General features: G+C 39.7%; 1 protein-coding gene across 2 annotated transcripts; it reads right to left on the bottom strand.

Moving 5' to 3' along the window:
- Nucleotides 1-3398: 3398 nt before the first annotated feature.
- coch (coagulation factor C homolog, cochlin (Limulus polyphemus)) lies at nt 3399-22546 on the bottom strand. 2 transcript variants are annotated; one of them, XM_074661213.1, is made up of 15 exons: nt 22375-22546; nt 20711-20752; nt 20520-20564; nt 17384-17540; nt 15755-15888; nt 15394-15465; nt 14581-14637; nt 14346-14493; nt 12930-13033; nt 11641-11867; nt 10608-10722; nt 9157-9300; nt 8890-9046; nt 8307-8401; nt 3399-7439 (listed from the first exon to the last, which is right to left on the bottom strand). In XM_074661213.1, the coding sequence occupies exons 2-15, from the start codon at nt 20742-20744 to the stop codon at nt 7267-7269; spliced, it is 1662 nt and encodes a 553-aa protein (XP_074517314.1). In that variant the 5' UTR covers nt 20745-20752; nt 22375-22546; the 3' UTR covers nt 3399-7266. The 2 variants fall into 2 exon arrangements, with proteins under 2 accessions (XP_074517314.1, XP_074517315.1); XM_074661214.1 differs by having other exon boundaries at nt 22371-22477.
- Nucleotides 22547-26840: the final 4294 nt, after the last annotated feature.

Consider the following 26840-nt stretch of genomic DNA (forward strand, 5'->3'; position numbering starts at 1 on the left):
GATATATAAAAATGTGTGGTTAATTTGTGAGTAACTATTTTAATCGCCCTAGTATTAATGTATTCATTTTATTGACATTTAAATTAATTAATTAATTTTTTGCATTTATTTTATTTTCATTTTAAATTAATACATTAATTTATAAATTATTAATTTGTATTTATTTATTTCACCTTTGCATTTTCTTCCCTATTAATTACCCCAAATTTATTTATTGATGTATTCTTCTCTTTATACATTTCTACGTAATTATGAAAATTAGGACAATTATGTAGATACATGCATAAAGCAGCATATTCGTCCACTCCCATGTTGATAAGAGTATTAAATACTGGACAAATCTCCCTTTAAGGTTAATTTTGAACGGATAAAACATGTGTGATTAATGTGTGATTAATTTGTGATTAATCCAGATGAGCTATTTTAATTGATTGACAGCTCTAATTGATGGGTGATCAGTGTTGGCCCGTCTGATACGCTGAATATGCAGCTGCGTAGGGCCCCACAAATACTTTTATTCCTTTAAATTAGGGCTGTCAATCAATTAGAATATTGAATCATGATTCATCACAAATTAATCACACATTAATCACATGTTTTATCCGTTCAAAATGAACCTTAAAGGGAGATTAGTCCAGTATTTAATCCTCTTATCAACATGGAAGTGAACAAATATGCTGCTTTATGCATGTATCTACATAATTGTCCTAATTGTCCTAATTATATGTATGAGGGTTAGAATCCAGCCTTGGTGTGTGTGATCAGGTGGTTCTCTGGTTTAAAGATCAATATAAAGGTGTGAATAAGAACACATGATGTTTAAAGCAGAGTCCTACCTGAGCTCCACAGCAGCAGCAGCATCAGCACCAACAGGTGATCCATGACGTCCAGGTAGACCGTCTGTCTGCTCTGTGTGTGCTGTCCTCACTGGAAGAGCTGCAGCTTCACTCATCATTTACTTCTCTTTAGTTTGACACATGATATTTATCCTCGTCTGACCTGCGTGTCTGAGGAACTGATGTGTTGATAAGAAGCTGCTGACAGCTCGCTGATTCTAGCACTGTGGTTTCTGTTACCGTGACAACCAGGGCAGGCTGAGATGCTGCTGTCAGATTAATGCTGTCAGAGTGATCTTATCGTTTCCAGGTAAAATGAGTCGACCTCAGCAGAGAGTCGTTCAGAGCAGACTGAACTACCGCTGTAACTAACCCTTACACCAATAGTTGATCAATCTGTGTGTTCTGTTATTCATGGAATCAATCAGTGAGGAAGGGAAACATCAGGAAACAGGGAAACATGTGCAGCACAGTCTGTCACAGTCTAAGGTGACGTCTTTTAAATGTCTCGTTTTGTCCAAAAGTCTCTTCAGAGCTGTCGGTTCCTGTTGGATCGTCCCTAAAACTTCTAGCTGTGAAATGATGCTGAGATACGACATGGTGCAGGAGGATATTTTAGTGTTTCAGTGCGTCTGAAGCTGAGAATAAAAACTTGATGTTGGTGTGTGTGTGATCACTTTGTTCTCTGATTTAAAGATCAATAGAAATACTATACTATATATATATATATATATATATATATATATATACTTTGAATGTATCTTATATAACGACTGGTTGAAACCGGTTGAGGAATGTAGACGTTATAGTGCTTTTCATCCAGAGAAACAGCAGCTCCCCCGTTCACTAGTACAGAGTTACAGGCCAGTCTGACCAGGTCCAATATGACGCCCACGATGACGTACGATCCAGGAGTCAATGTGGCGTCTATGTATATACAGTATATATATATAATGTATCTTATATTTTTATAATAAATAATAAGAAAATCTTTGGAAAAAGAAAAAAAACTAACTTAACGTGACTCCTTGTAGATCATAAACCCTTTAATATAATAACGACTGGTTGTGTGTTTATATACTGGAAAAACAAAGTTAGTAAACTTGTGTTTGGTGGATTATTTCTCTGTTGTATCAATGCTAATGGTCATTGTATTTTACATGGTTGGAAAGCCTGTTTATTTACCTTCACAATGATGTCCAACTTGTAAGGATCATGTATTTGTGGGATGAGCAGCACAGCTGATGATGTGGGGAGCCCCCAAGAAAAATTTGCCAAAATGCTCTGCAAATGGTAAACAGTGTATTCTCATAAGGCTACCAGGAAGCCTGCAATGACTGCCCTTCACCGTCAGGCCCGTTGGCGCTGGTGTCTCCAACACAGACAATGGAACCTGAACATGTGGGGGAATGTCATGTTCAGTGATGAGTCCAGGTTCTGTCTGCAGAAGTTGGACGGCAGGTCAAAGTATGGAGACGACGTGGAGAACGCTATGCTGATTGTTGAGAAACAGCTTTTGGTGGGGCAGTGTCATGGTGTGTGGGGGGGGGGGGGGCGGCATCTCCATCACTGGCAAAACGAGGCTTGTCATCATTGAAGGCCATCTCAATGCAGTGAGATATCGGGATGAGATTCTGCAGCCAGTGGCGATCCCATATCTCCACAATCTGGGACCTAACTCTCGCTCGCCCCCACAGAGCCAGGGTTATCACAGACTACCTCCACAATGTGGGAGTAGAGAGAATGGAACGGCCTGCCAAGAGTCCAGACCTCAACCCAATTCAACACTTGTAGGATCAGGTTGGGCGTGCTGTACGTGTTAGAGTGACCAACACAACCACGCTGGCTGACCTGCAACCAATCCTGGTTGAGGAATGGAACGCCATCCCACAGCAACGTGTGACCAGGTTGGTGACCAGCATGAGGAGGAGGTGCCAGGCTGTTGTGGCTGCGTATGGATCTTCCACCTCTACTGAGACTCCTGACGGTGGATTAAATGAATAAAGTGTAAAATTGCCAATATGTCTTGTTTGTTCCTTGTTACTGATAGAGAGTTCAATCATCCACCAAACAACTCAAAACGAGTCAACACCAACAGGAGAATACACTGTTTACCATTGAAGGGGCATTTTGGCAAATTTTTCTTGGGCGCTACCCACATAATCAGCTGTGCTGCTCATCCCACAAATGCATGATCCTTACAAGTTGGACATCATTGCGAAGGTAAATAAACAGGCTTTCCAACCATGTAAAATACAATGACCATTAGCATTGATACAACAGAGAAATAATCCACCAAACACAAGTTTCCGAACTTTGTTTTTCCAGTTTATATATATACAGTATGTATATACACAACCAGTGTTGTATATATATATATATATATATACTGTATATTAGATAGATAATAAAGACAGACACGGTTTTGTCTTCTGACTGCGTCCGTTTCTTCTCTCAGGTCTCAGTTTGTTTGTCTTGTAATCTGCAGTTTGGACAGCAGGCAACGCCGCGTCCACGTCTAATAAACAGGTTGAGTTTGAACAGACGTCACTGGACAAGCTGTAAAAATAACTATTCTTTTATTGAGAGACACAAAGAAAACAGGTAATAAATACAGAATCATCATTTAACATCCAAATGGCATCGCAGGTTTCATTTACACAGAGACAGATATGTTTTATATCTTTTCTTACAGTTTTTCTCGGTCACTTTGGCCAAACTGGTCAACGACTCCGAAATGAAAAGTTGTTTTGTCATCGTGTGAGTCGTACTGGTCAAAATGTGTACATGTTTTTCACCATGGCAGTCAACTGGAAATGTTTCTAACATACAAATCTCTGTTTTGTTGACACTGACTGCTTACTGTGATATACCAGGATGTCAGTTTTATCGAGCTGAATGTGTATCGCACTGAGCTTTTTACTGTAGACTCGGAGGTAAAAGTTAACTGAAAGTCAATACGCCTACTGTAGTACACAGAAAAAGGATAAGCACTTTTGTGTGTATACAGTACATTTAAAGCAAAAAACAACAACCATGTAATAGATATTTATGGAATATACTGACAGATTTTGATAACTGAATGGATCATTTTGCATGTGACGGCTCAAACGATGAAAGAATGTTTAGAAGTTGTGAATAGTTTGACAGTTTCACTGAGACTCAACTCATCAGTTTTGCACTTATTCTTTTGCACACGTGTGCCAAAACACGTGCAATATGCTTGAAAGAATGAGAAATTCAAAACTGTTGTGAACAACAAACAAACTGTTCAGAGATTTGAACTTATTATTTTGATAAAAACATATTGTCATTCAAGAATTGAGCCAAAGTGAATGAGACAAAACACTAAAGTTTGATGCCCGACGACTCCTGCAAGCATCATGTTGGCAAACGGGACCAGGGGTTTCCCAAAAGCTATCAGTTTTTAAACGTTAATTTATTTGTCACCTAACTTCCGTATTTATGTTGCACCACTTCCAAGTTATTTGAACCCAAACCACCATCTTTATCTTAACCTGTTACGGGTTCTGTAAGTTTTGTAAGTTTAAAACTAATCAGAGTGGTTTCGTTGCTTCTTTGTTGTGTGATTTTAACTAACTAACTCGATGGTATTGAGTACCTTCGTGTGATCTTAACGTAGAAGTTAGAGGCCTTTGTGATTTGGTTGGAACTGGGCTAGGGAGTAGTTTATTTTTAGGTCACATATTACTGTGCAAGTTGGTTGGTTTTTTGGTCGGTGTAGATGCACTTGTTAAAGAGGCGGCTGCCATTCGTGTGTTTTGTTTATTAGTTTTGAGAGTAGTTAAAGTCGAGTTTTATTTCTTGTTTATATCTACTTGTTTGTCAGCTCAGCTGTGATCTTAATTTCTAGTTTGCAGACGTTTTTGTTTTATAGAGTTATTGATTTCGGCGCCATCAGAAGACCGTTCCTAATTTACATTTTATGTCAACAAACTTATATTCGCTTTGGTTTGCTGCAACATTATTTGTTGATTGCCTGAAGCCTGTTTTGCTCTCATTTGATTGTGCATTTAACAATAAACGGCTACTTTACGCCTGATTCCATCGGCTTATGTTGCTTCTCTTATCCCTAGACCTTACTGGGATTTAACATAAATGGGGGCTCGTCCGGGATATTGTAATTAATTCCCGTGATTAATAGTAGCTGTAAATTTTCTCTGTAGCGACCTAATTTTTGATAGGTAGTTTCTTGTAAAGACGGATCTTTATTTTGAAAAGACTGCATACATGTAAGGAGCGGAAATTGTCACGTGTTGCTGGACATTCGTAGGAAAACGCACGCTGTATGAGGATACGTTGCACAGATATAGATCTCCTTGTATATAAAGTACGACCACGTGTGCTGTACGTGGGAACGTTTTCCCAAAATCAAGAATAAACCTTGAGGATGTTTTTTAGAAGATTCAGGAAACAAAGTAAAATACACAAACACGTAAAAACAGTCCGTCAGGTAAAAAAAGGAAGAAAAAATGATTTTAAAAGGAACAGTTGAAAGCCCTCTTGATCTTGAGCTTGTGCATCCAGTAACTGCTAGCTTAGCTCCATCAAAAACACACCTGCCAAACAAGAATTTCCCAAAATGCTCCACGAGGAGACGACTTTGTTGGTAAAATCTCATTTAACGGACACATTAAACACTTTTAGATGAACGTTGTAAGAGCTGTTTGGTCTGAGATCATTCACCCAGTCACTACTCACTCAAAGTGAGCTGATGTCAACAAAATGTATGAAATTCACAAGAATCAGAAGAATAGATTACACCGTCTTAGGTTCAAGAATTCAGGTAATTTGTTTAATTTGATTAATTTTCAGAAATGCTGGGTATAACTATGGAAGCATTCCCATAGAAAAATGATAAAAATTAAGGATTTCTTTAAAAGTAGTTTGTATTTACGAATTACAAAATAAAGATCTCATAATTACAAAATAATATCAGATACAGATCTAATGGTTATAACATTCAAATCTCATAACGAGAAAATTATTTCGGAATCACAACGTCTTTATTTTTTAATTACAAGATACAAAATAAGATCTCATGATGAAGATTTGTGTTTTAATTATTTCTAGTAATTACTAGATACTAGAAACTTTATTTCGGGATTATGAGATACAAAAGTCATAAATATAAGAAACAGTATCAAATGTTTTTCTCTTTAATCTGCAGTTTCTTAGTGGGTCCAGCAGATTTTAATTTCATAGTTAGCATCTATTTTATATAAATTAGCTTCTTTAGCTTTAAATGAACTCTGCAGTAAAATTAGACGAGTGCTGATAATGGTTCCTTTTAAATTAGGGCTGTCAATCGATTCAAATAGTTAATCGTGATAAATCCCAAATTAATCACACATTTTTTATCTATTCAAAATGTACCTTAAAGGGAGATTTGTGAAGTATTTAACACATATGTTGTTGTCAGAGGTCAAGGGACCCCTTTGAAAATGGACATGACAGTTTTTCCTAACCAAAATGTAGTGTAACTTTGGAGCGTTATTTAACCTCCTTCATGACCAGCTAGTCTGACATGGCTGGTACCGATGGATTCATCAGGTTTACTAGTTTCACATGATACCAGTATCTTCACTCTGGCTTTAAAACTGAGCCGCTACAACCTAAAGATCGCACGTTGCGTTAAAACGAATTTGCGTTAAAACGCGTTATTATTCTGTTAACGTTGACAGCCCTAATTAAAACTAATCAAATTAATTTACCATGCTAATTTTAATATTTTTCATGAGTTTTTGTGTTGTACTTCAATGTACTGTAATAAATCTGATTACATAATCAAACACACTGGACTGTTTAGTGAAAAGTTAATTATTTCTACTGATGATGATGATCTTCCTTAAATAGATTTTTTTTTTGTTATATATGTTTGACTTTCTATGTTGTGTGTCTTATATACATGTGTATGTATCAGTACTACTGTAGTTGGTATATGTGTACAGTATATATACAGTGTGTGTGTGTGTGTGTGTGTGAACTCTTGTAAATCTATCTTTGTGAGGACCTGACGTTTTGAAAACGGAGGACATTTTGTCTTGTTTTCACTTTTTAAAGTGTCTGTTTGAGGGTTTAGACCAAAGAACGTATATTTATCAGAAGTGAAAGTCAGTTGGTCGTTCCATTGCAACGTCAGCGCCCAGCAGCAGAGCTACGCTTCCGCCATTCCATGGACACAGACTCACTGGCGTTTTCAGTCCAAAATGGCAGCAGCGCTACCCTAGCGCCATCTAACTGTCAAAAAAGCAGCAGAGTTTCGCCTCTTTGCTTCTCTACTCTTTGTTAAAGACTTGGTTTCAGGATTCGGTGCTAGCTGCTAGGTAAGGTATGTCAGTGAGGGACCTCACAAGTATAGAAGTACAAACCTGTGTGTGTGTGTGTGTGTGTGTGTGTGTGTGTGTTCTTAGTTGTTCTCCGTGAAGTCTCGGCAGATGCTTCGGACCAGCTGAGGGATGAACTCGGCGAGGCCGGTGAACTCTCTGGTGAAGAGGGTGTGGCTGTCCTTCGGCTCCGACGACATCGTTCTGAGGTCTTCCATGGGTGCCCAGGCCACGCCCACCGAGTACATGGTGATGCCTGGTGATTGGTGGACGGGAGAAACGGGACATTTCAGTGAGAACAGAACACAAACTGCCGTCGGTATGGGTCGGCGCCGGGTTGTCTGTCCGTCCTGTCCGTCCGTCCTGTCCATCCGTCCCAGTCACTTGAACGCGATATCTCAGGAACGCTTTGATCGAATTTCTTCAAATTTGGCACAAACATCTACTTGGATTCAAGGATGAACCTACTTGATTTTGGTGGTCAAAGGTCAAAGGTCAAGGTCACTGTGACCTCACGTCAGTTCATTCTCGTGATATCTCAGGAACGCCTTGAACTAATTTCTTCAAATTTGGCACAAACGTCCATTTGGCTCAAGGATCACCTGATTAGATTTCGGTGGTCAAAGATTGAAGGTCACTGTGACCTCACAACCGTCCATTCTTGTGATATCTCAGGAACGCCTTGAGTAAATTTCACTGTGACCTCACGTCCGTCCCATTATCGTGAACGCGATATCTCAAGAAAGTTTTGAGCGAATATCTTCAAATTTGGCGCAAACGTCTACTTGGACCTAAGGATGAACTGATTTTGGTGGTCAAAGGTCAAGGTCACTGTGACCTCATGTCCCTCCATTTTCGTGATATCTCAGCAACGCCTTCAGGGAATTTCTTCAAATTTGGCACAAACGACCACTTGGACTCGAGAATGAAGGGATTATAATTTGGCGGTCAAAGGTCAACGTGACCTCACAAAACATGATTTTTGGCCATAACTTAAATGTATAACAGGATAAAGTGATGATATTTTGGGCAGACATGGATGTAAACTGTAACCTGACTGGTTGGTGGAGGGATACCAACCGCGGGACGGTAATTCTAGTTTTTCCGTTATTTGAAGACAAACCTTGGTTCTGTGCAGCCATCGCCGGAAGTCTGACGTCGTCATACGATTGTCCGTCTGTCACCACGATGAGGAAGTTGCGGCCTGGTCCCGTCCGCCTGGTGAAGAAAAACAACTAATTCAGTTTAACTTCTAATGCAATCTGAACATTACTCCGTGATTGGGTCACAGGAGTGAGTTTACAGCACTTCAGAGTTATTTTTTTAAATCTAATATTTCCACAAACTTTGCAGCTCCATTCTGCTGTTTTTCTCCTGTCAGTTGTTTCTGGAAATATTTGATTTAAATGTTGGTTTTGCTACAAACATTTTGTCATTTCGTTATCAAATTCCAGAGGTTTTGAGATGACTAACATAGCAGGGAAACAAACTAAACATAGAGACTTTGACCTGAACAGGTTCTGGGTGGTGTACCTGAACAGGTTCTGGGTGGTGTTACCTGAACAGGTTCTGGGTGGTGTACCTGAACAGGTTCTGGGTGGTGTTACCTGAACAGGTTCTGGGTGGTGTATCTGAACAGGTTTTGGGTGGTGTTACCTGAACAGGTTCTGGGTGGTGTCACCTGAACAGGTTCTGGGTGGTGTTACCTGAACAGGTTTTGGGTGGTGTAGCTGATGGCGGCTCCGGTGGCCGTTCCTCCGCTCATGTAGGGGATCCTCCCCAGGGCGTTGATGGAGTCCTCTTTGTTGGAGTAGTCAAACAGGCCAAACTCCAGCCGCTGATCGTAGGTGAACTGCACCGCACCTGGACGTCCGACACACACACACACACACACACACACACACACAGTCAGTTTATCAATGAGTTAATTGGTAATCTATATAATCAAATCACTTCCATCCCGTGAAGCTGACCGATGCGAGCACCGACGTCTGAGATGTCAAAGTTTTTGGCGATTCCTGCCAGGAATTCGAGGACCAGCTGGAAGTTTCCGTCTCCGACGCTGGAGGAGCCGTCGATGAGGAAGCCGATGTTCACCGAGTTGTAGCAGGTTTTACCTTAAAAACACACATTTATTTATCCACACGTCCTCAGCTTGACACTCTTACAACCATGAAATGTGCACGAACACAACGTGTGGCAACATAACATGAACTATTAGTTGTTGTTGCAGGTCCAGGAGAGGCTGAACTGAACTGTGAAACTGTGAAATTGTCCGACAAATGTCCGAAAAAATTTCTGAAAAATGTACGAAAATTGTCAAAAAAATGTCCGAAAAAATGTCTGAAAATTGTCCGCAAAATGATGAAAAAAGCCAGAAAAATGTCTGAAAATTGTCCGAAAAAAGTCTGAAAAATGTCCGAAAAATGATGAATAAAGTCTGAAAAATGTCCGAGAATTTTCCCAAAAATAGTCTGAAAAATGTCCGAAAATTTTCCGAAATAAGTCTGAAAAATGTCCGAGAATTTTCCCAAAAATAGTCTGAAAAGTGTCCGAAAATTTTCTGAAAAAAGTCTGAAAATTGTCCGAAAAATGATGAAAAAAGTCTGACAATTGTCCGAAAAATTATGAAAAGTCTGACAATTGTCCGAAAAATTATGAAAAAAGTCTGAAAAATGTCCGAGAATTTTCCGAAAAATAGTCTGAAAAATGTCTGAAAATTGTCGGAAAAATGATGAGAAATAATTGAATATATATAATAAAAAAGTCTGAAAAATGTCAGAGAATTTTCCGAAAAATAGTCTGAAAAATTTCCGAAAAAAGTCTGAAAATTGTCCGAAAAATCATGAAAAGTCTGAAAATTGTCTGAAAAATGATGAAAAAAGTCCGAAAAATGTTGAAAAAAATCTGAAAATTGTCCGAAAAATGATGAAAAAAGTCTGAAAAATGTCCGAAAATTTTCTGGAAAATGTGCCGAAAAAAGTCTGAAAATTGTCCAAAAAATTATGAAAAAAGTTTGAAAATTGTCCGAAAATTGTCAAAAGAAATATCAGAAAAAAAGTCTGAAAGATGTCAGAACAAAAGTCTGAAAAATGTCAAAGAAATGTCCAAAAAAATGTCTGAAAATTGTACGAAAAATGATGAAAAAAGTCTGAAAATTGTCCGAAAAATTATGAAAAAAAGTCATAAAAATGTCCGAAAAATTTCAAAGAAATGTCCGAATAAAAGTCTGAAAAATGTCTGAAAAATGTCCGAAAAAAAGTCTGACAAATGATCTGAAAATTGTCCCAAAAAATGTTGACCGATGTGTTGTTGAGTGGTATGTTGTAGTGCTGTAGTATGTAGTAGTATGTAGTAGTAGTAGTAGTAGTAGTAGTAGTAGTATGTAGTGTACTGTGTATGTCGTGTAGTAGTTGCGTCTTACTGCAGAGCAGGCCGTCCAGCGAGCAGAGCCTCTGAGCGAGAGGTTTGACATGTTTGGTGGTGCTGAACCAGCTCGGGATCAAATAACTGAAGAAACCGTTGTCTTTACACACCGCCTGCAGGGAGAAGAGGCGGGCGGTTGTCATGGAAACCCGTTTTATATACATATACATATATATACACACATGTATAAAATATATATATACGTATACTGTATAGATATGTATATATATTGCACTTGTCCTTTTTACTTAGTATATCATATTTTAACTTATAAAGTAAAAATTGTGACTTATTATTTCATTATTTTGACTATAATTTAAATGTATAAATAAAGTTTTATCTTGTATCACACTTGCAATTTTAACCTAAAATGTAAAGGTTGGCCTTAAAAGTAATTATTGTGACTTTTTACGTATTTTTATTTATCTCTTTTGACGTGCAGAAAGTTCCATTTTTTTTACTTAGTATCTATTAATTTTGACTAAAATGTTTGTTTTGCTTCTGATAATGCTGACTTAAAAAATCTAAATCTTTTTTATTTTTTTTATTTTATTCTATTCTTTTTTTTAAAATTTTATTTCAATTTTGAATGCTGATAAACTATTGTAATTACGAACTGTAAATTGAATATACGAAAATATATTTATATATAAATATATTATCAAAAAGTAGTTTTAGTTTACAATTTACATGTTATAATTTATTTTTTCTATTATTTCTAAGGAAAAAAATTATTCAAGCGACACTTTTGTCAGCAATTGATTGTGGTGATATTTATATATATATATATATATAACTTTTTGCTCTTTTGTTTTAAGTCTGTTATTTGTTAATTATTATTAAAATAATAATACATTGTTTGTCTGAATTATACTGTATTTTTTCTCTGTTAAAGTAGTAAATATTGAAGAACATAATATTAATAAATAAAAACAGCTGATTCATAACCTTTCCTCGGTAGTGTGTATTAAATGACCTTCAGCTGAGGTTCATTTTTAAACGTTTAATAAATGTGAATAACGTGAATAAACCTTCTTCGTGAAGTCCTTGTCTCGCACTGTGGCGAGCTCCTCGGGCGCCGGTTTGGCCACGGACACCAGGAAGACGTTGATGCCGGACTCTCTGGCCAACATGGCCGCCTGCTCCAGGTCGTCGGACGGCCAGCCGTCGATCAGCACCGCCATCACCCGGGGGTGACCCCGCCTCCCGCCGTTCTCCTGGGTGAAGAAGGTCTCCGCCGTGTGCATGATGGCTTTACCTGCACGAGGCCGACCACGACGCAAGAGACCAGATCAAGAGACATTTAATGGTGCTGCAAAGCCTCATGGGAGCTGTACTCAATGAATGTTAACAAAATAATTGTTGTTTTATCTCGGTGTTCTTTTCTAACGGATGTGGACACGTCTGATTCTTAAGTATTGTGATTCGATATTATGATTTATTGCTATTTTCTTTTAACACTAGACCATGAAGGGAACAAGTTGAATGATCCACTTCTCTCTTTTCAGCATGGATGTAGTCAGAGATGTCCTGAAGTCAAATATATCAGTCATTGGCAGGAAGTATTTATTATCCAGTAACCCAAAAATCATTATTCATATTTCGGACTTTTGTTTGAACATATTTCCGCCTTTTTTAGGCATTTTTTCAGCCTTTGTTTTCGGATATATTTCAGACATTTTTCAGCCTTTATTCAGACTTACTTATTTTCGGACTTTTGTTTGAACATATTTCTGCTTTTTTGTCGGACATATTTCGGCCTTTTTCTGACATTTTTTGGGCCATATTTCGGACATACTTTGGCTTTTTTTTTCAGACTTATTTCAGACATTTTTCAGACTTTTTTCAGCCTTTGTTCTGACTTATTTTCTGACATATTTTGTCCTTTTTTAGAAGTTAGCATGCAGCTTTAGCTCTGCTCTGTCTAGATCTGCTTTTCCTGTCAATGTGTGAAACCCAAAGTGTTTCCATCCTTTACTGGATGTGTAGTGTTTACCACGCTGGATTTAACATGGGAGGGTGCAGGTCGTATCCACGACGACCCTCCAACGGTTTAGACTCTCTGAGGTTTGTTTTGGTTGACGGATACGGAACGGATATGACGTCACGTTACTCAGACTACCACAATAAAAGCGGTAACTTCCTTCTACCTCCACAGAGACTCAGATGAAGCAGATAGATCCATTCTGACGTTAAAAACGTCTGTTTAGAAATCGTTAAATAAATATCCCCCAAAAAAATACAAACTTGCATGTGTGCGGTTGTGTGTGTATTGTGTGTGTATTGTGCGTGTATTGTGTGTATATTGTGTGTGTATTACCTGTGTTGGTGTCTCCTCCCAGGTAGGCCAGTTCCTTGATGGCAAACAGCAGCTCTTTAGGTTGAGTGTAGTTGGTCAGTAAGAACTCAGTCTTGGGAGAATCACTGCTCACACAATCCAGGTGAAAGACACGTGAGTTGAACATGTTGTTATATATATATATATATATATATAAAGTATTATCAGCTAAATGTAGTTAAAGTAAAGATGTGTCAGTAAAATGTCTCCAGTCAGTGTTTTCCGTTTATATATCTGATGTTTCTGGATTAATATTCCTGCTGTTGAATGTGTGTGTTGCACTTTAACTCCTTTATATCCTGTTGGCTAGTTTAATCTGCAGCAATGCATCATGGTCTATATTAAGATCATCATCTGTGAGAACCACGTACAGTATCTCTCATGTTTCCAGCTGATCAGAGAGACTTTTTAAAGAGTTTATTTAGCTTCAGACGGATGAAGACGAAGAGGAGGATTTACTCTTCATCCTTCGGTTCATCACAAACATTCAACATCAACACATCTGGACGACACACCTGGTTTTCATCTGTAAAGTAACTACGGCTGTCAGATAAATGTAGTGGAGTCGAAAGCATCTCTGAGATGCAGCGGAGAAGAAAAGGCTGAAAACGCTAATTATATTTATAATAATTTATTGTTCAACACGGGACATTTCAGCAGAATATGACAATAAAATAGAAATGATGTAGTTTTACTTTGGTACGTCTCTTTGTAGGAGGACGTTTTACTGGCGTCTGGTCGTCTCTTTCAGTCCAAAATGGCGGAAGCGTAGCTCTGCTGGATTTTTTTTTTTTTTTTAATGTTTAGTTTATTTCTTAACTGAAGCTTCTTTAAATTTAATCTGCCGAGAAAAATATATTTATACCAAAAAGTCACATTCCTTCGTATTTTTTAAAGTAAACACAATTTAAATCCAGTAAACTTCATACCAGATATTTAATTTCATTAATATCTCAATTATTTGGTTGATTTACTTACTTCAGCCATTTTACAGAAAATTCTTTGTATTTTATTAATATTTATTTATTTATTTATTTAGTAAGTCAAAACTTTTATATTTTATTTTTGCATGACTTAAAATCAACATACCAATCTTACGATGGTGTATTCGGGTCATTGTAGGCATAAAGATAAAATAAACCTGAATCTGAATTTGTTAATAATTTACACCATTGCCTCTGTGTGTGTGTGTGTGTGTGTGTGTGTGTGTGTGTGTGTGTGTGTGTGTGTGTGTTTGTGTGTGTGTGTGTGTGTGTGTGTGTGTGTGTTTGTGTTGTGTGTGTGTGTGTGTGTGTGTGTGTGTGTGTGTGTGTGTGTTTGTGTGTGTGTGTGTGTGTGTGTGTGTGTGTGTGTGTGTGTGTGTGTGTGTTTGTGTGTGTGTGTGTGTGTGTGTCTGACCTGGCCTGGATCACTCCTATATGTGGTCCCGTTGATCCGACTCTCAACATGGCCGCCAGTTTGGCGACGAAGTTCTTCTGCAGGTTGAACCTCCGCTGCCCGATGTTGTTGCTGCTGTCGATCACCATGGCGATATCCATCTGACAGTCTGCACACACACATTACCACATAGTGCACTACTACTACTACAAAAGATAGCTCGTGTTCAGTCTTTAAAGTTTTGCACAAAGCGTACCTTTATTCCCGCCTGTCAGAGCTTTCTTCACTGAGGGCTTCTTCTGTGGTTTCTTTGCTGCAACACAAACACACATAGAGGTCAGCTGAGGACACACAGGCTGTCTGGTGGAAACATCACACTCCTGTTGTGTCTGGAAGCTTCAGGAGGAGGAGGAGGAGGAAGAGGAGGAGGAGGAGGAGGACGACAAGGAGGAGGAGGAGGAGGAAGAGGAGGAGGAGGAGGAGGGAGGAGGAGGAGGAGGAGGAGGAGGAGGAGGAGGGAGGAGGAGGAGGAAGAGAAGAATTTCTTCCAGTGGCCATTAGCACTCCCTGCGGCCCAAAAAGCATTTTCCCCCAAAGACAGCTGAAGAGAGCTGCTGGGATGACGTATTTCTGTAGGCCAACAGGAAGTGATCATCTCCCTGGTTCCCTCCACTAACAGGAAGTGATCATCTCTCTGGTTCCCTCCACTAACAGGAAGTGATCATCTCCCTGGTTCCCTCCACTAACAGGAAGTGATCATCTCTCTGGTTCCCTCCACTAACAGGAAGTGATCATCTCTCTGGTTCCCTCCGCTAACAGGAAGTGATCATCTCTCTGGTTCCCTCCACTAACAGGAAGTGATCATCTCTCTGGTTCCCTCCGCTAACAGGAAGTGATCATCTCTCTGGTTCCCTCCACTAACAGGAAGTGATCATCTCTCTGGTTCCCTCCACTAACAGGAAGTGATCATCTCTCTGGTTCCCTCCACTAACAGGAAGTGATCATCTCTCTGGTTCCCTCCACTAACAGGAAGTGATCATCGTCGTATATAATAATATATATTATCTACCTGGTAGAGCGGCTGCAGGTAGAGCTGCGCTACTGGTTTCACTGGTCAACTCCAGTGGGACGTTAACAGGTTCTGGTCACACAAACATAGAGGACACGGTCATTAGTTTATTATATTAAATGTAATAAACAAACATCATCTCTGGAATATTTCCTTCATTTCAGTGAAGCAGTTTCTCAGTTTAATCTTTGGAGAAAGATGTTAGTATTAGTATAGTAATATAAAGAGTTACAAAGGCCTCACATGAAAATACTAAAACGTAGTTATTAGTCAATCGATTCAAATATTTAATCGCATGATTGTCCATAGTTAATTGTAATGAATCAATCAACAAATGAATGGATGAAGCGGCTCCACCTACTGGTGAGGCTGAAGGAGGAGGTCCAGCGGGACAGGGGCTGTGATTTGATGCCGTGGGCGTAGGAGCTCAAGTAGTTGATTTGTCCGAGCTCCTTGTGAACTCTGACGGCGCCGCCGGACGCACCCAGAACCCCCCTGCAGAGCAGAGATACATTCAAAACACACAAAACTTTAAACTGCCGTTAGCTCATGAACACAATGTTTACAGGGTAATTCTGGTTTATTACAACGCGGATAATGACGAGGACTTTAACCCCAAAGTCTTCATACTGAGCCTGGATCTTAGAACAGGAAGTATTGTTGGATAAAAGACTTCAGAGAAGAGAAACACCAACAGAGAGGACAGGAAGATGAGATGTAAAGCAGCAGATTTCCCCCCCGTTGGCCCTCTGCAGAGGAAGGACGAGGTCATTCAGGGTTGAGAGCTTAATCCTTCAGTCCTCCACATTCCTTCCTGGTGTTTGGTTGAGCTTCAGCAGACAGCAGGACTCATGCTGCTCCTTATTACGTCACATCTGCAGCTGCTGTCCAGTCTGTAAATCTACACTCCAACCAAACCTGCTACAAAAACCTCCATCTAACCTGTCTGCCTTCAACCAATCAGCATAGAGATCTCATAGGGCAGCTCGGAAACGCTGACTCCATGTTTCATGTTTACTTTTACACATCCACTAGGCTTTTACACATCCGTAGGCTTAGGAAACGGTCATGGTTGACGTTAACTTCACTGACTAGCGACTCATGTGACTAATGGGGCTAACGATACTAACGATACTAACGACTCACATGACTAACGACTCACGATACTAATGACTCACATGACTACACATGACTAACAACTCACGATACTAACGACTCACATGACTAACAACTCACATGACTAACAACTCATGATACTAACGACTCACATGACTAACAACTCACGATACTAACGACTCACATGACTAACAACTCACGATACTAACGACTCACATGACTAACAACTCATGATACTAACGACTCACATGACTAACAACTCACGATACTAACGACTCACATGACTAACAACTCACGATACTAACGACTCACATGACTAACAACTCATGATACTAAAGACTCACGTGACTAACAACTCACATGACTAACAGGGCCAACGACTCACGATACGTGACTAACGACTCGTGACATGTGACTAACGGGGCTAACAACACTAACGACTCACGTGACTAATGGGGCTAACGATGCTAACAACTCACGTGACTAAGGACTCATGATACTAACGGCTCACGTGACTAACAGGGCTAACGACTCACGATACGTGACTAACGACTCGTGACATGTGACTAACAGGGCTAACGACTCACGATATGTGACTAACGACTCGTGACATGGGACTAACAGGGCTAACGACTCACGATACTAACAACTTGCGTGACCAAGGACTCGTGATACTAAGGACTCACGTGACTAACGACACTAACGACTCCGGTGACTAACGATCAGCATAAAGATCTGCTTCGGCGTGACGTTCAGGCTCGGCTCTGAAACGCTGACTACATGTTTAATGTTTCAGAACATTTGTGAAGTTCTATCTGGAAGAAACCAGAGAGAGAAGAACAACAGACAGCAGGAGTGAAATGTAAAGTCCCACCTGTGGACGGCGGCGCCACAGACGGAGGAGACGGAGGCGTAGACCCCCGTCCCAAACACCGACACCCTCCACTGGGTGCAGTCTGGAGGACACAGAACCAGCACGCCGTCCTCCATCAGGTCAGCGCCACGCATCCCACAGGTCACCGGGTACGGCACTGATCAACGACACGCATCAACAAGTCAGAAATATGAAATACTCTACTGTAACACTGTAGTTCATTTGGGATTTTTTGATATTTTTTAATGTTTTTTAATTTAAATAATAGAGAGAGAATGAAGGATTCAGCTTTAGTCTCATTTTAATGTAAAAATGTAAAGAAAATAAACTAGAAAATAGATTAAAGATTAAGATAGATTAAATTGTAAGTGATATAAAGTTAAAATAATAACACATTTAAAAAGTATAAAAATGAGTCTGACGGGAAGAAATGTTATGAAAGGTTTACTGTTATATAATACTGTTCATGAGAGAGAGAGTTCAGAATAATAATACATGTGCTCTTTGAAAGAACTGACTCGGGATAAAAGGACCTTTTCATCTGTTTCATCTATTAAGAGTTTCAATTTCAGACATTTTTTTATGATTCAGGCTCAAAATAAACAGAGAAAAAAATCCAGTTCAGAGGATCAACAACAAGTGGTGGAGGGAGGTTTAGAGTTACCTCCGACTGTTCCTGGAAACCACCGAAATAATTCATCAAAGAGACGATGAAGACGAAGACGAAGAAGATAAAACAGCTGCTCACTGTAGTTTTCATCAAACCAACAGGAGGAAATGGTGCATTAGTTGGGGACTATTTTCAGCGGCGGATGAATCCACATGTGGAGCTCTAGTGAGCGTTAGTGGCAGCAGGACGGTGGATGTGAGTCAGAATAAACTACAGTGCTATTATTTAATACCTTAAAGGCAGATTAGTCCAGTATTTAATCCTCTTATCAACATGGGAGTGGACAAATATGCTGCTTTATGCAAATGTATGTATATATTTATTATTGGAAATCAATAACCAACACAAAACAATGACAGATATTGTCCAGAAACCCTCACAGGTACTGCATTTAGCATAAAACAATATGCTCCAATCATGCTTAAAGCATGTCTGTAAAGGTGAGACTCGCAGGTACCCATAGAACCCATTTACACATATCTGGAGGTCAGAGGTCAAGGGACCCCTTTGAAAATGGACATGACAGTTTTTCGTCGCCAAAATTTAGTGTCAGTTCGGAGCGTTATTTAACCTCCTTCATGACAAGCTAGTATATCACGATACTAACAACTCACATGACTAACGACTCGTGACTAACGACTCACATGACTAACGACTCACAATACTAACAACTCACATGACTAACGACTCACGTGACTAACGACTCACATGGCTAATGACTCACGATACTAACGACTCACGTGACTAACGACTCACAATACTAACAACTCACATGACTAACGACTCACGTGACTAACGACTCACATGGCTAATGACTCACGATACTAACGACTCACGTGACTAACGACTCACGATACTAACAACTCACGATACTAACAACTCACATGACTAACGACTCACGTGACTAACGACTCACATGGCTAACGACTCACGATACTAACAACTCACGTGACTAACGACTCACGTGACTAACGACTCACATGACTAACGACTCACGTGACTAACGACTCACGATACTAACAACTCACATGACTAACGACTCACGATACTAACGACTCACGTGACTAACGACTCACGATACTAACAACTCACGTGGCTAACGACTCACGATACTAACGACTCACGTGACTAACGACTCACGATACTAACAACTCACGATACTAACAACTCACATGACTAACGACTCACGTGACTAACGACTCACATGGCTAACGACTCACGATACTAACAACTCACGTGACTAACGACTCACGTGACTAACGACTCACATGACTAACGACTCACGTGACTAACGACTCACGATACTAACAACTCACATGACTAACGACTCACGATGCTAACGACTCACGTGACTAACGACTCACGATACTAACAACTCACGTGGCTAACGACTCACGATACTAACAACTCACGTGACTAACGACTCACGTGACTAACGACTCACATGACTAACGACTCACGTGACTAACGACTCACGATACTAACAACTCACATGGCTAACGACTCACGATACTAACGACTCACGTGACTAACGACGCACGATACTAACGACTCACGTGACTAACGACTCACGTGACTAACAACTCATGATACTAACAACTCACGATACTAACAACTCATGTGACTAACGACTCACGATACTAACAACTCACGTGATGAACAACTCACGATACTAACAACTCACGTGACTAACGACTCACGATACTAACGACTCACGTGACTAACAACTCACGATACTAACAACTCATGTGACTAACGACTCACGATACTAACAACTCACATGGCTAACGACTCACGATACTAACGACTCACGTGACTAACAACTCACGATACTAACAACTCATGTGACTAACGACTCACGATACTAACAACTCACGTGACTAACGACTCACGATACTAACGACTCACGTGACTAACAACTCACGATACTAACAACTCATGTGACTAACGACTCACGATACTAACGACTCACGTGACTAACGACTCACGATACTAACAACTCACATGGCTAACGACTCACGATACTAATGACTCACGATACTAACAACTCACGTGACTAACGACTCACATGACTAACGACTCACGATACTAACAACTCACGTGACTAACAACTCACGATACTAACGACTCACGATACTAACAACTCACATGACTAACGACTCACGATACTAACGACTCACGTGACTAACGACTCACGTGACTAACGACTTCCTCATGACAGATTTCTAGATATTCAGTTGCAGATATCCGCAGTGTGAATTACAGATATCTGCTACTGAATTAGGACCCGTGAGCCCCGGGCCGCGAACAAAGAGAGTGTCTGTGTTTAAATTCAACTCCTTGTTTTAAAGTGTGTTTGTAGTCAGTTTAGGTGAGTTTCACCGTTGTCATGGTTACCTGCAGGTAAGCGTACCTAACACTCTGATTTAGAAAGGTGGTTAAAGCATTAAAACATTCAGCACTGACCACTGGATTCTGAGCCAGACGTTGAGGAGATCCAGAAGAAAAGGCCTGCAGACAAAGAGAGAGAGAGAGAGATCACATTAACCTGTCATCAAACACACAACAAACACAGACAAAGAAGGTTAAACCACAGACAGACTGACACAATACAACAGAGTTAAATCAAATAGAATCAAAGAAGAACAGCAGCGTACCTGTGAGAGGCAGCAGGACAGACAGCTGAGACATCTCTGCACCTGAAACACAGACTGACCTCATTAACATGTTCAATAAATACTCATATATATATCCGTTAATATACGTTAGAACACCGTCAGTAAACTATATACACTCCAAACATGGTTATATGTGATCAGAAACAGTCAGTAAATACTCATATATATATCTGTTTATATATGTTATCACACTGTCAGTAAACTATATACACACACAGGAAACCTGGTTATACAGGATGAACCAGACGTTAACCTCTTTACCAGTAAACAACCAGTGAAACCAGTCACTCAATCAGCTGGTCAGTCAGCTAGTAAACCAGTTAACAGTTTAACAGTTAACTTACATGAGTTAATACTGTACAGAACCAGTCAGCAAAGCAGGTTCCCTACGGGTAAACCAGGCAGTAACTAGTTAAACAGGTCAGTCAACTAGTTAACTCAGTAAACCAGGTAGTAACTAGTTAAAGAGGTTATACAACTAGTTAACTAAGCAAACCAGACAGCCATAAACTGTTAGTCACTAATCAGTCAGTAAACCGGTTAACAGACAATTGAAGTCATTCAATAAACTACATGTAAACCAGTTAGTAAACTATTCAGCCCGTTGGTGAAACCAGCTAACTGGTTTACCAGTCAGTCAGTCACTCAGACAGTCAGACATACAGTCAGTCAGTCAGTCAGTCAGTCAGTCAGTCAGTCAGTCAGTCAGTCAGACAGTCAGTCAGTCACTCAGACAGTCAGACATACAGTCAGTCAGTCAGTCAGTCAGTCAGTCAGTCAGTCAGTCAGTCAGTCAGACAGTCAGTCAGTCAGTCAGTCACTCAGTCAGTCAGTCAGACAGTCAGTCAGTCACTCAGACAGTCAGACATACAGTCAGTCAGTCAGTCAGTCAGTCAGTCAGTCAGACAGTCAGTCAGTCAGTCAGTCACTCAGACAGTCAGACATACAGTCAGTCAGTCAGTCAGTCAGTCAGTCAGTCAGTCAGTCAGTCAGTCAGTCAGTCAGTCAGTAAAGTTTGGGAAAGAAAACAGTAAGAGTCACTCTGTTTGGATTTAAATCAGCCAGTTAATATAGTAGCCATCCATCCATCCATCCATCTCTTCATCCATCCATCCATCCATCTCTTCATCCATCCATCCATCCATCCATCCATCCATCCATCTCTTCATCCATCCATCCATCCATCTCTTCATCCATCCATCCATCCATCCATCCATCCATCCATCTCTTCATCCATCCATCCATCCATCTCTTCATCCATCCATCCATCCATCCATCCATCTCTTCATCCATCCATCCATCCATCCATCCATCCATCCATCCATCCATCCATCCATCCATCCATCCATCCATCCATCCATCCATCCATCCATCTCTTCATCCATCCATCCATCCATCCATCCATCCATCCATCCATCTCTTCATCCATCCATCCATCCATCCATCCATCCATCCATCCATCCATCCATCCATCCATCCATCTCTTCATCCATCCATCCATCCATCCATCTCTTCATCCATCCATCCATCCATCCATCCATCCATCCATCCATCCATCCATCCATCCATCCATCTCTTCATCCATCCATCCATCCATCCATGCGGTCAGTAGAGAAAGCAGTAAACTCAGTGGCCTTACTGACTGTTTCTTCAGCAGTCGTCTCTCAGAGTTTATTCCCTGGAAGCAGCAGGCGGTGAACTGGTGATGCTGAGCTGGTGTCGATCGCCCAGCGAGAGAGAGGCAGCCCTTTAAATAAGCTCTCTCACACACACACACACACACACACACACACACACACACACACACACACACACCTTACAGCTATGACATCAGAGGGGAGGTGGGAGGGGCTTCATGACGGGTCGACCTGAGAGAGAAAATAAGAAAGAATGAACAACAGAATAATGAAAAACTGCTGACCGCAGTTAGTGACGAACCAACAGCTGAGTCATGTTTATTAATTAATGAATCAACAGCTGAGTCATGTTTATTAATGAATGATTCAACAGCTGAGTCATGTTTATTAATTAATGAATCAACAGCTGAGTCATGTTTATTAATGAATGATTCAACAGCTGAGTCATGTTTATTAATTAATGAACCAACAGCTGAGTCATGTTTGTTATTTAATGAGTCATATTTATTATTTAATGAGTCATGTTTATTATTTAATGAATCATGTTTATTATTTAATGAGTCATGTTTATTATTTAATGAGTCATGTTTATTGTTTAATGAGTCATGTTTATTATTTAATGAATCATGTTTATTGTTTAATGAGTCATGTTTATTATTTAATGAGTCATGTTTATTATTTAATGAATCATGTTTATTATTTAATGAGTCATGTTTATTATTTAATGAGTCATGTTTATTATTTAATGAATCATGTTTATTGTTTAATGAGTCATGTTTATTATTTAATGAGTCATGTTTATTATTTAATGAGTCATGTTTATTATTTAATGAGTCATGTTTATTGTTTAATGAGTCATGTTTATTGTTTAATGAGTCATGTTTATTATTTAATGAATCATGTTTATTATTTAATGAATCATGTTTATTGTTTAATGAGTCATGTTTATTATTTAATGAATCATGTTTATTATTTAATGAATCATGTTTATTGTTTATTGAATCATGTTTATTATTTAATGAGTCATGTTTATTGTTTAATGAGTCATGTTTATTATTTAATGAGTCATGTTTATTGTTTAATGAGTCATGTTTATTATTTAATGAATCATGTTTATTGTTTAATGAATCATGTTTATTATTTAATGAATCATGTTTATTGTTTAATGAATCATGTTTATTGTTTAATGAATCATATTTATTGTTTAATGAGTCATGTTTATTATTTAATGAATCATGTTTATTGTTTAATGAATCATATTTATTGTTTAATGAGTCATGTTTATTATTTAATGAATCATGTTTATTGTTTAATGAATCATGTTTATTGTTTAATGAGTCATGTTTATTATTTAATGAATCATGTTTATTATTTAATGAATCATGTTTATTATTTAATGAATCATGTTTATTGTTTAATGAATCATGTTTATTGTTTAATGAGTCATGTTTATTGTTTAATGAGTCATGTTTATTATTTAATGAATCATGTTTATTGTTTAATGAATCATGTTTATTGTTTAATGAATCATGTTTATTGTTTAATGAATCATATTTATTGTTTAATGAGTCATGTTTATTATTTAATGAATCATGTTTATTGTTTAATGAATCATGTTTATTGTTTAATGAGTCATGTTTATTGTTTAATGAGTCATGTTTATTGTTTAATGAATCATGTTTATTATTTAATGAGTCATGTTTATTGTTTAATGAGTCATGTTTATTATTTAATGAATCATGTTTATTGTTTAATGAATCATGTTTATTGTTTAATGAATCATGTTCATTGTTTATTGAATCATGTTTATTATTTAATGAATCATGTTTATTGTTTATTTGTGTATCCAGTCAGTTTTTACGTTAGAAACAACGCCTCCTCCTGATGTCCATGTGAAAATTAAAGTAACGTAACAGTAATGTTAAAAAAGACAATCTAATATTGAGATTGTTTATCATCTCTAATGTCTGATATCTGGATTCAGCCGACAACAAGAGGACATTTTAGATGTGTAACTTTAGCCCACTGCTAGCGTTAGTTAGCCTCCAGTGTTAGCCTCCAGTGTTTCCTTTGTTTAGCCTCCAGTGTAACACCGTGACCTCATCATGACCTCATCATGACATTGAAACAAAATGAGTCTATTCTTTGCAAAAATGGTCATATTAGTTGAAAAACAAGGGAACGTCTCAGGTTTGCGTCGGCTAACAGGAAGAATCCCTGATATGTTATCTTCTACAGGATTTCTGTCTCGTAGCTTCAGGACTCGTCACGTTGGCCTCGTTCTATCACCTCTGAAGCTCTGCTTGTTGTGGAGGGCCGGGCGGCGCTCAGGGCCAGCTCGGTAATGTTACCTGTGTGCAGGTATACAGGCGGACCAGGCAGCGGCGGTCAGGAATTCAGCTTGGCCAGCTCCCAGCATGCAGCTGGTAAAATGAGAAGGGCGAAGAAAAAGTCTCTGGGAAGAATGTTACCGGAGGCTTTCATAGAGCGGCACACAGATAATTAGATATGAAATATAACAACGAACAATGCTGTAAGACTAATCTCTGTGTGCGGTTCAGTATCAACTTGTTTCAGATGTGAAATCAACTACATTTAGGATGCAGTTTTCAGGGATTCGACTGATCAGAAGTCTGTTTTGGGGCTCAGCTCCTCAGCAACACTAATACTATTTTCCTGTGTGATGGAAGCTTCAGTCAAAACAGTCCTGTTGCCAGAGTTCTAGGAGCTGATGACTATCAGGAAGATCTTTGTGTGAACGCTGCACAGCTTTCTGTAGCTCAGAGGTGCTATTGTATAACGATAAGAGGAGGAACATTGGACGATTATTATTTCTGAACAGCGTAATATCATCCAGGATGGTTTCTTCCCCCAGAGGACATGTATTCTTTATTATTAAAAACACTAGTTGTTCTACTTTTGAAGTCTGGTTTAGAGTCTCAGGGTCACATAAAACCTCAACAACAGCCGTTTGCAGGTTGTGACAGTGTGTCTATGATCAGGGTTTCTAGAAGTTAAAGGTTCATTTCAAATCTCTGATGGACATGAAACTCTCACCAGAACAAAACATGAACAACTGTGTTAGAACAGATCTGGTTCTTTGATAAAAGAAGGCTTAATTATGGTCCCATAAAGCAGGGGATGCTTTACGCATAAAAAACTAGATGGCGACGGCCTTGAGATGAATGCATCAACACAGTCCGTAGCGCTCAGCTGCATCGCCACCACACAGTCATGATGCAGCTTCGTCAACAGGAAACAGACTGATGGTTTATCTCTGCCGGAGGTTTCAGGTTTCTGCAGGTTGATGCTTTACGGCCTGAAGGAAGGATGAATTAGAAACCTGGATTAGTGTAAATGAGGCTGCACGGTGGTGCAGTGGTCAGCACTGGTGCCTCACAGCTAGAGGGTTGCAGGTTCGAATCCGGCTTGGGACCCTTCTGCGTGGAGTTTGCATGTTCTCCCCGTGTTAGCGTGGGTTTTCTCCGGGTACTCCGGTTTCCTCCCACAGTCCAAAGACATGCAGGTTAGGTTAATTGTGGACTCTAAAATTGCCCGTAGGTGTGACTGTGAACGTGAATGGTTGTCTGTCTCTATGTGTCAGCCCTGCGATGGACTGGCGACCTGTCCAGGGTGTACCCTGCCTTCGCCCAATGTCGGCTGGGATCGGCTCCAGCCCCCCCGCGACCCCTAACGGGATAAGCGGTTGCAGATGGATGGATGGATGGATGGATGGATTAGTGTAAATGCTCCAAATAACTCTGCCCTGGTCTGTGGATCACCTGAGAAGCTGCTCTCAGGTGAGGACACCTGATCTATGTGTGTCAGAGCGTCCTCACAGAACAAACAGGTCTTTGTGTGAACCACCATGTAATCTGGGTCCTGCAGAGACCTCGTACTGACGGTCTGGGACGGTTACCGGGAGACGGCACATTCTAGTGTTTCTACATCTGATGGTCAGCTGAGGTCACCTGCGAGACGAACGGTCTCAGTGTTCATTTATTTCTGTCCTCTGGGAGGACAGAGACACATTTCAGAGACCTTTGAGTCTCTCAACACGTTCACTTCACTTCACTTCACTTCACTTCACTTCACTTCACTTCACTTTTCTTTTCTTTTGTTGTTGTTTCTGGAAACATCTGTCCTAACTCACCTGAACGTCCTCCACGAGCTGCAGACCACCAGACAACACCTGGGAGGAGACAAGAGGAGAGGACACAAGATGAGAGGAGACAAGAGGAGGAGACAACAGGAGAGGAGACAAGAGGAGGAGACAAGGAGAGGAGACTACAGGAGAGGAGACAACAGCAGAGGAGACAAGATGAGAGGAGACAAGAGGAGAGGACACAAGGAGAGGAGACAACAGGAGAGGACACAAGGAGAGGAGACAACAGGAGAGGAGACAAGGAGAGGAGACAACAGCAGAGGAGACAAGATGAGAGGAGACAAGAGGAGAGGACACAAGGAGAGGA

The sequence above is a fragment of the Sebastes fasciatus genome, chromosome 15 (assembly GCF_043250625.1).
Source record: "Sebastes fasciatus isolate fSebFas1 chromosome 15, fSebFas1.pri, whole genome shotgun sequence".
NCBI classification, from domain to species: domain Eukaryota; kingdom Metazoa; phylum Chordata; class Actinopteri; order Perciformes; family Sebastidae; genus Sebastes; species Sebastes fasciatus.

Bases quoted from the DNA above. Each gene is read 5' to 3' on its own strand.
- coch (XM_074661213.1), bottom strand. From the start codon at position 20,744: ATGTCTCAGCTGTCTGTCCTGCTGCCTCTCACAG. The intron at 15,889-17,383 runs GTGGGACTTTAC...TCTGCTCTGCAG, and splicing joins TGTGGCGCCGCCGTCCACAG to GGGGGTTCTGGGTGCGTCCG. The intron at 10,723-11,640 runs GTTTATTCACGT...TTCTCCCTGCAG, and splicing joins ACAAGGACTTCACGAAGAAG to GCGGTGTGTAAAGACAACGG.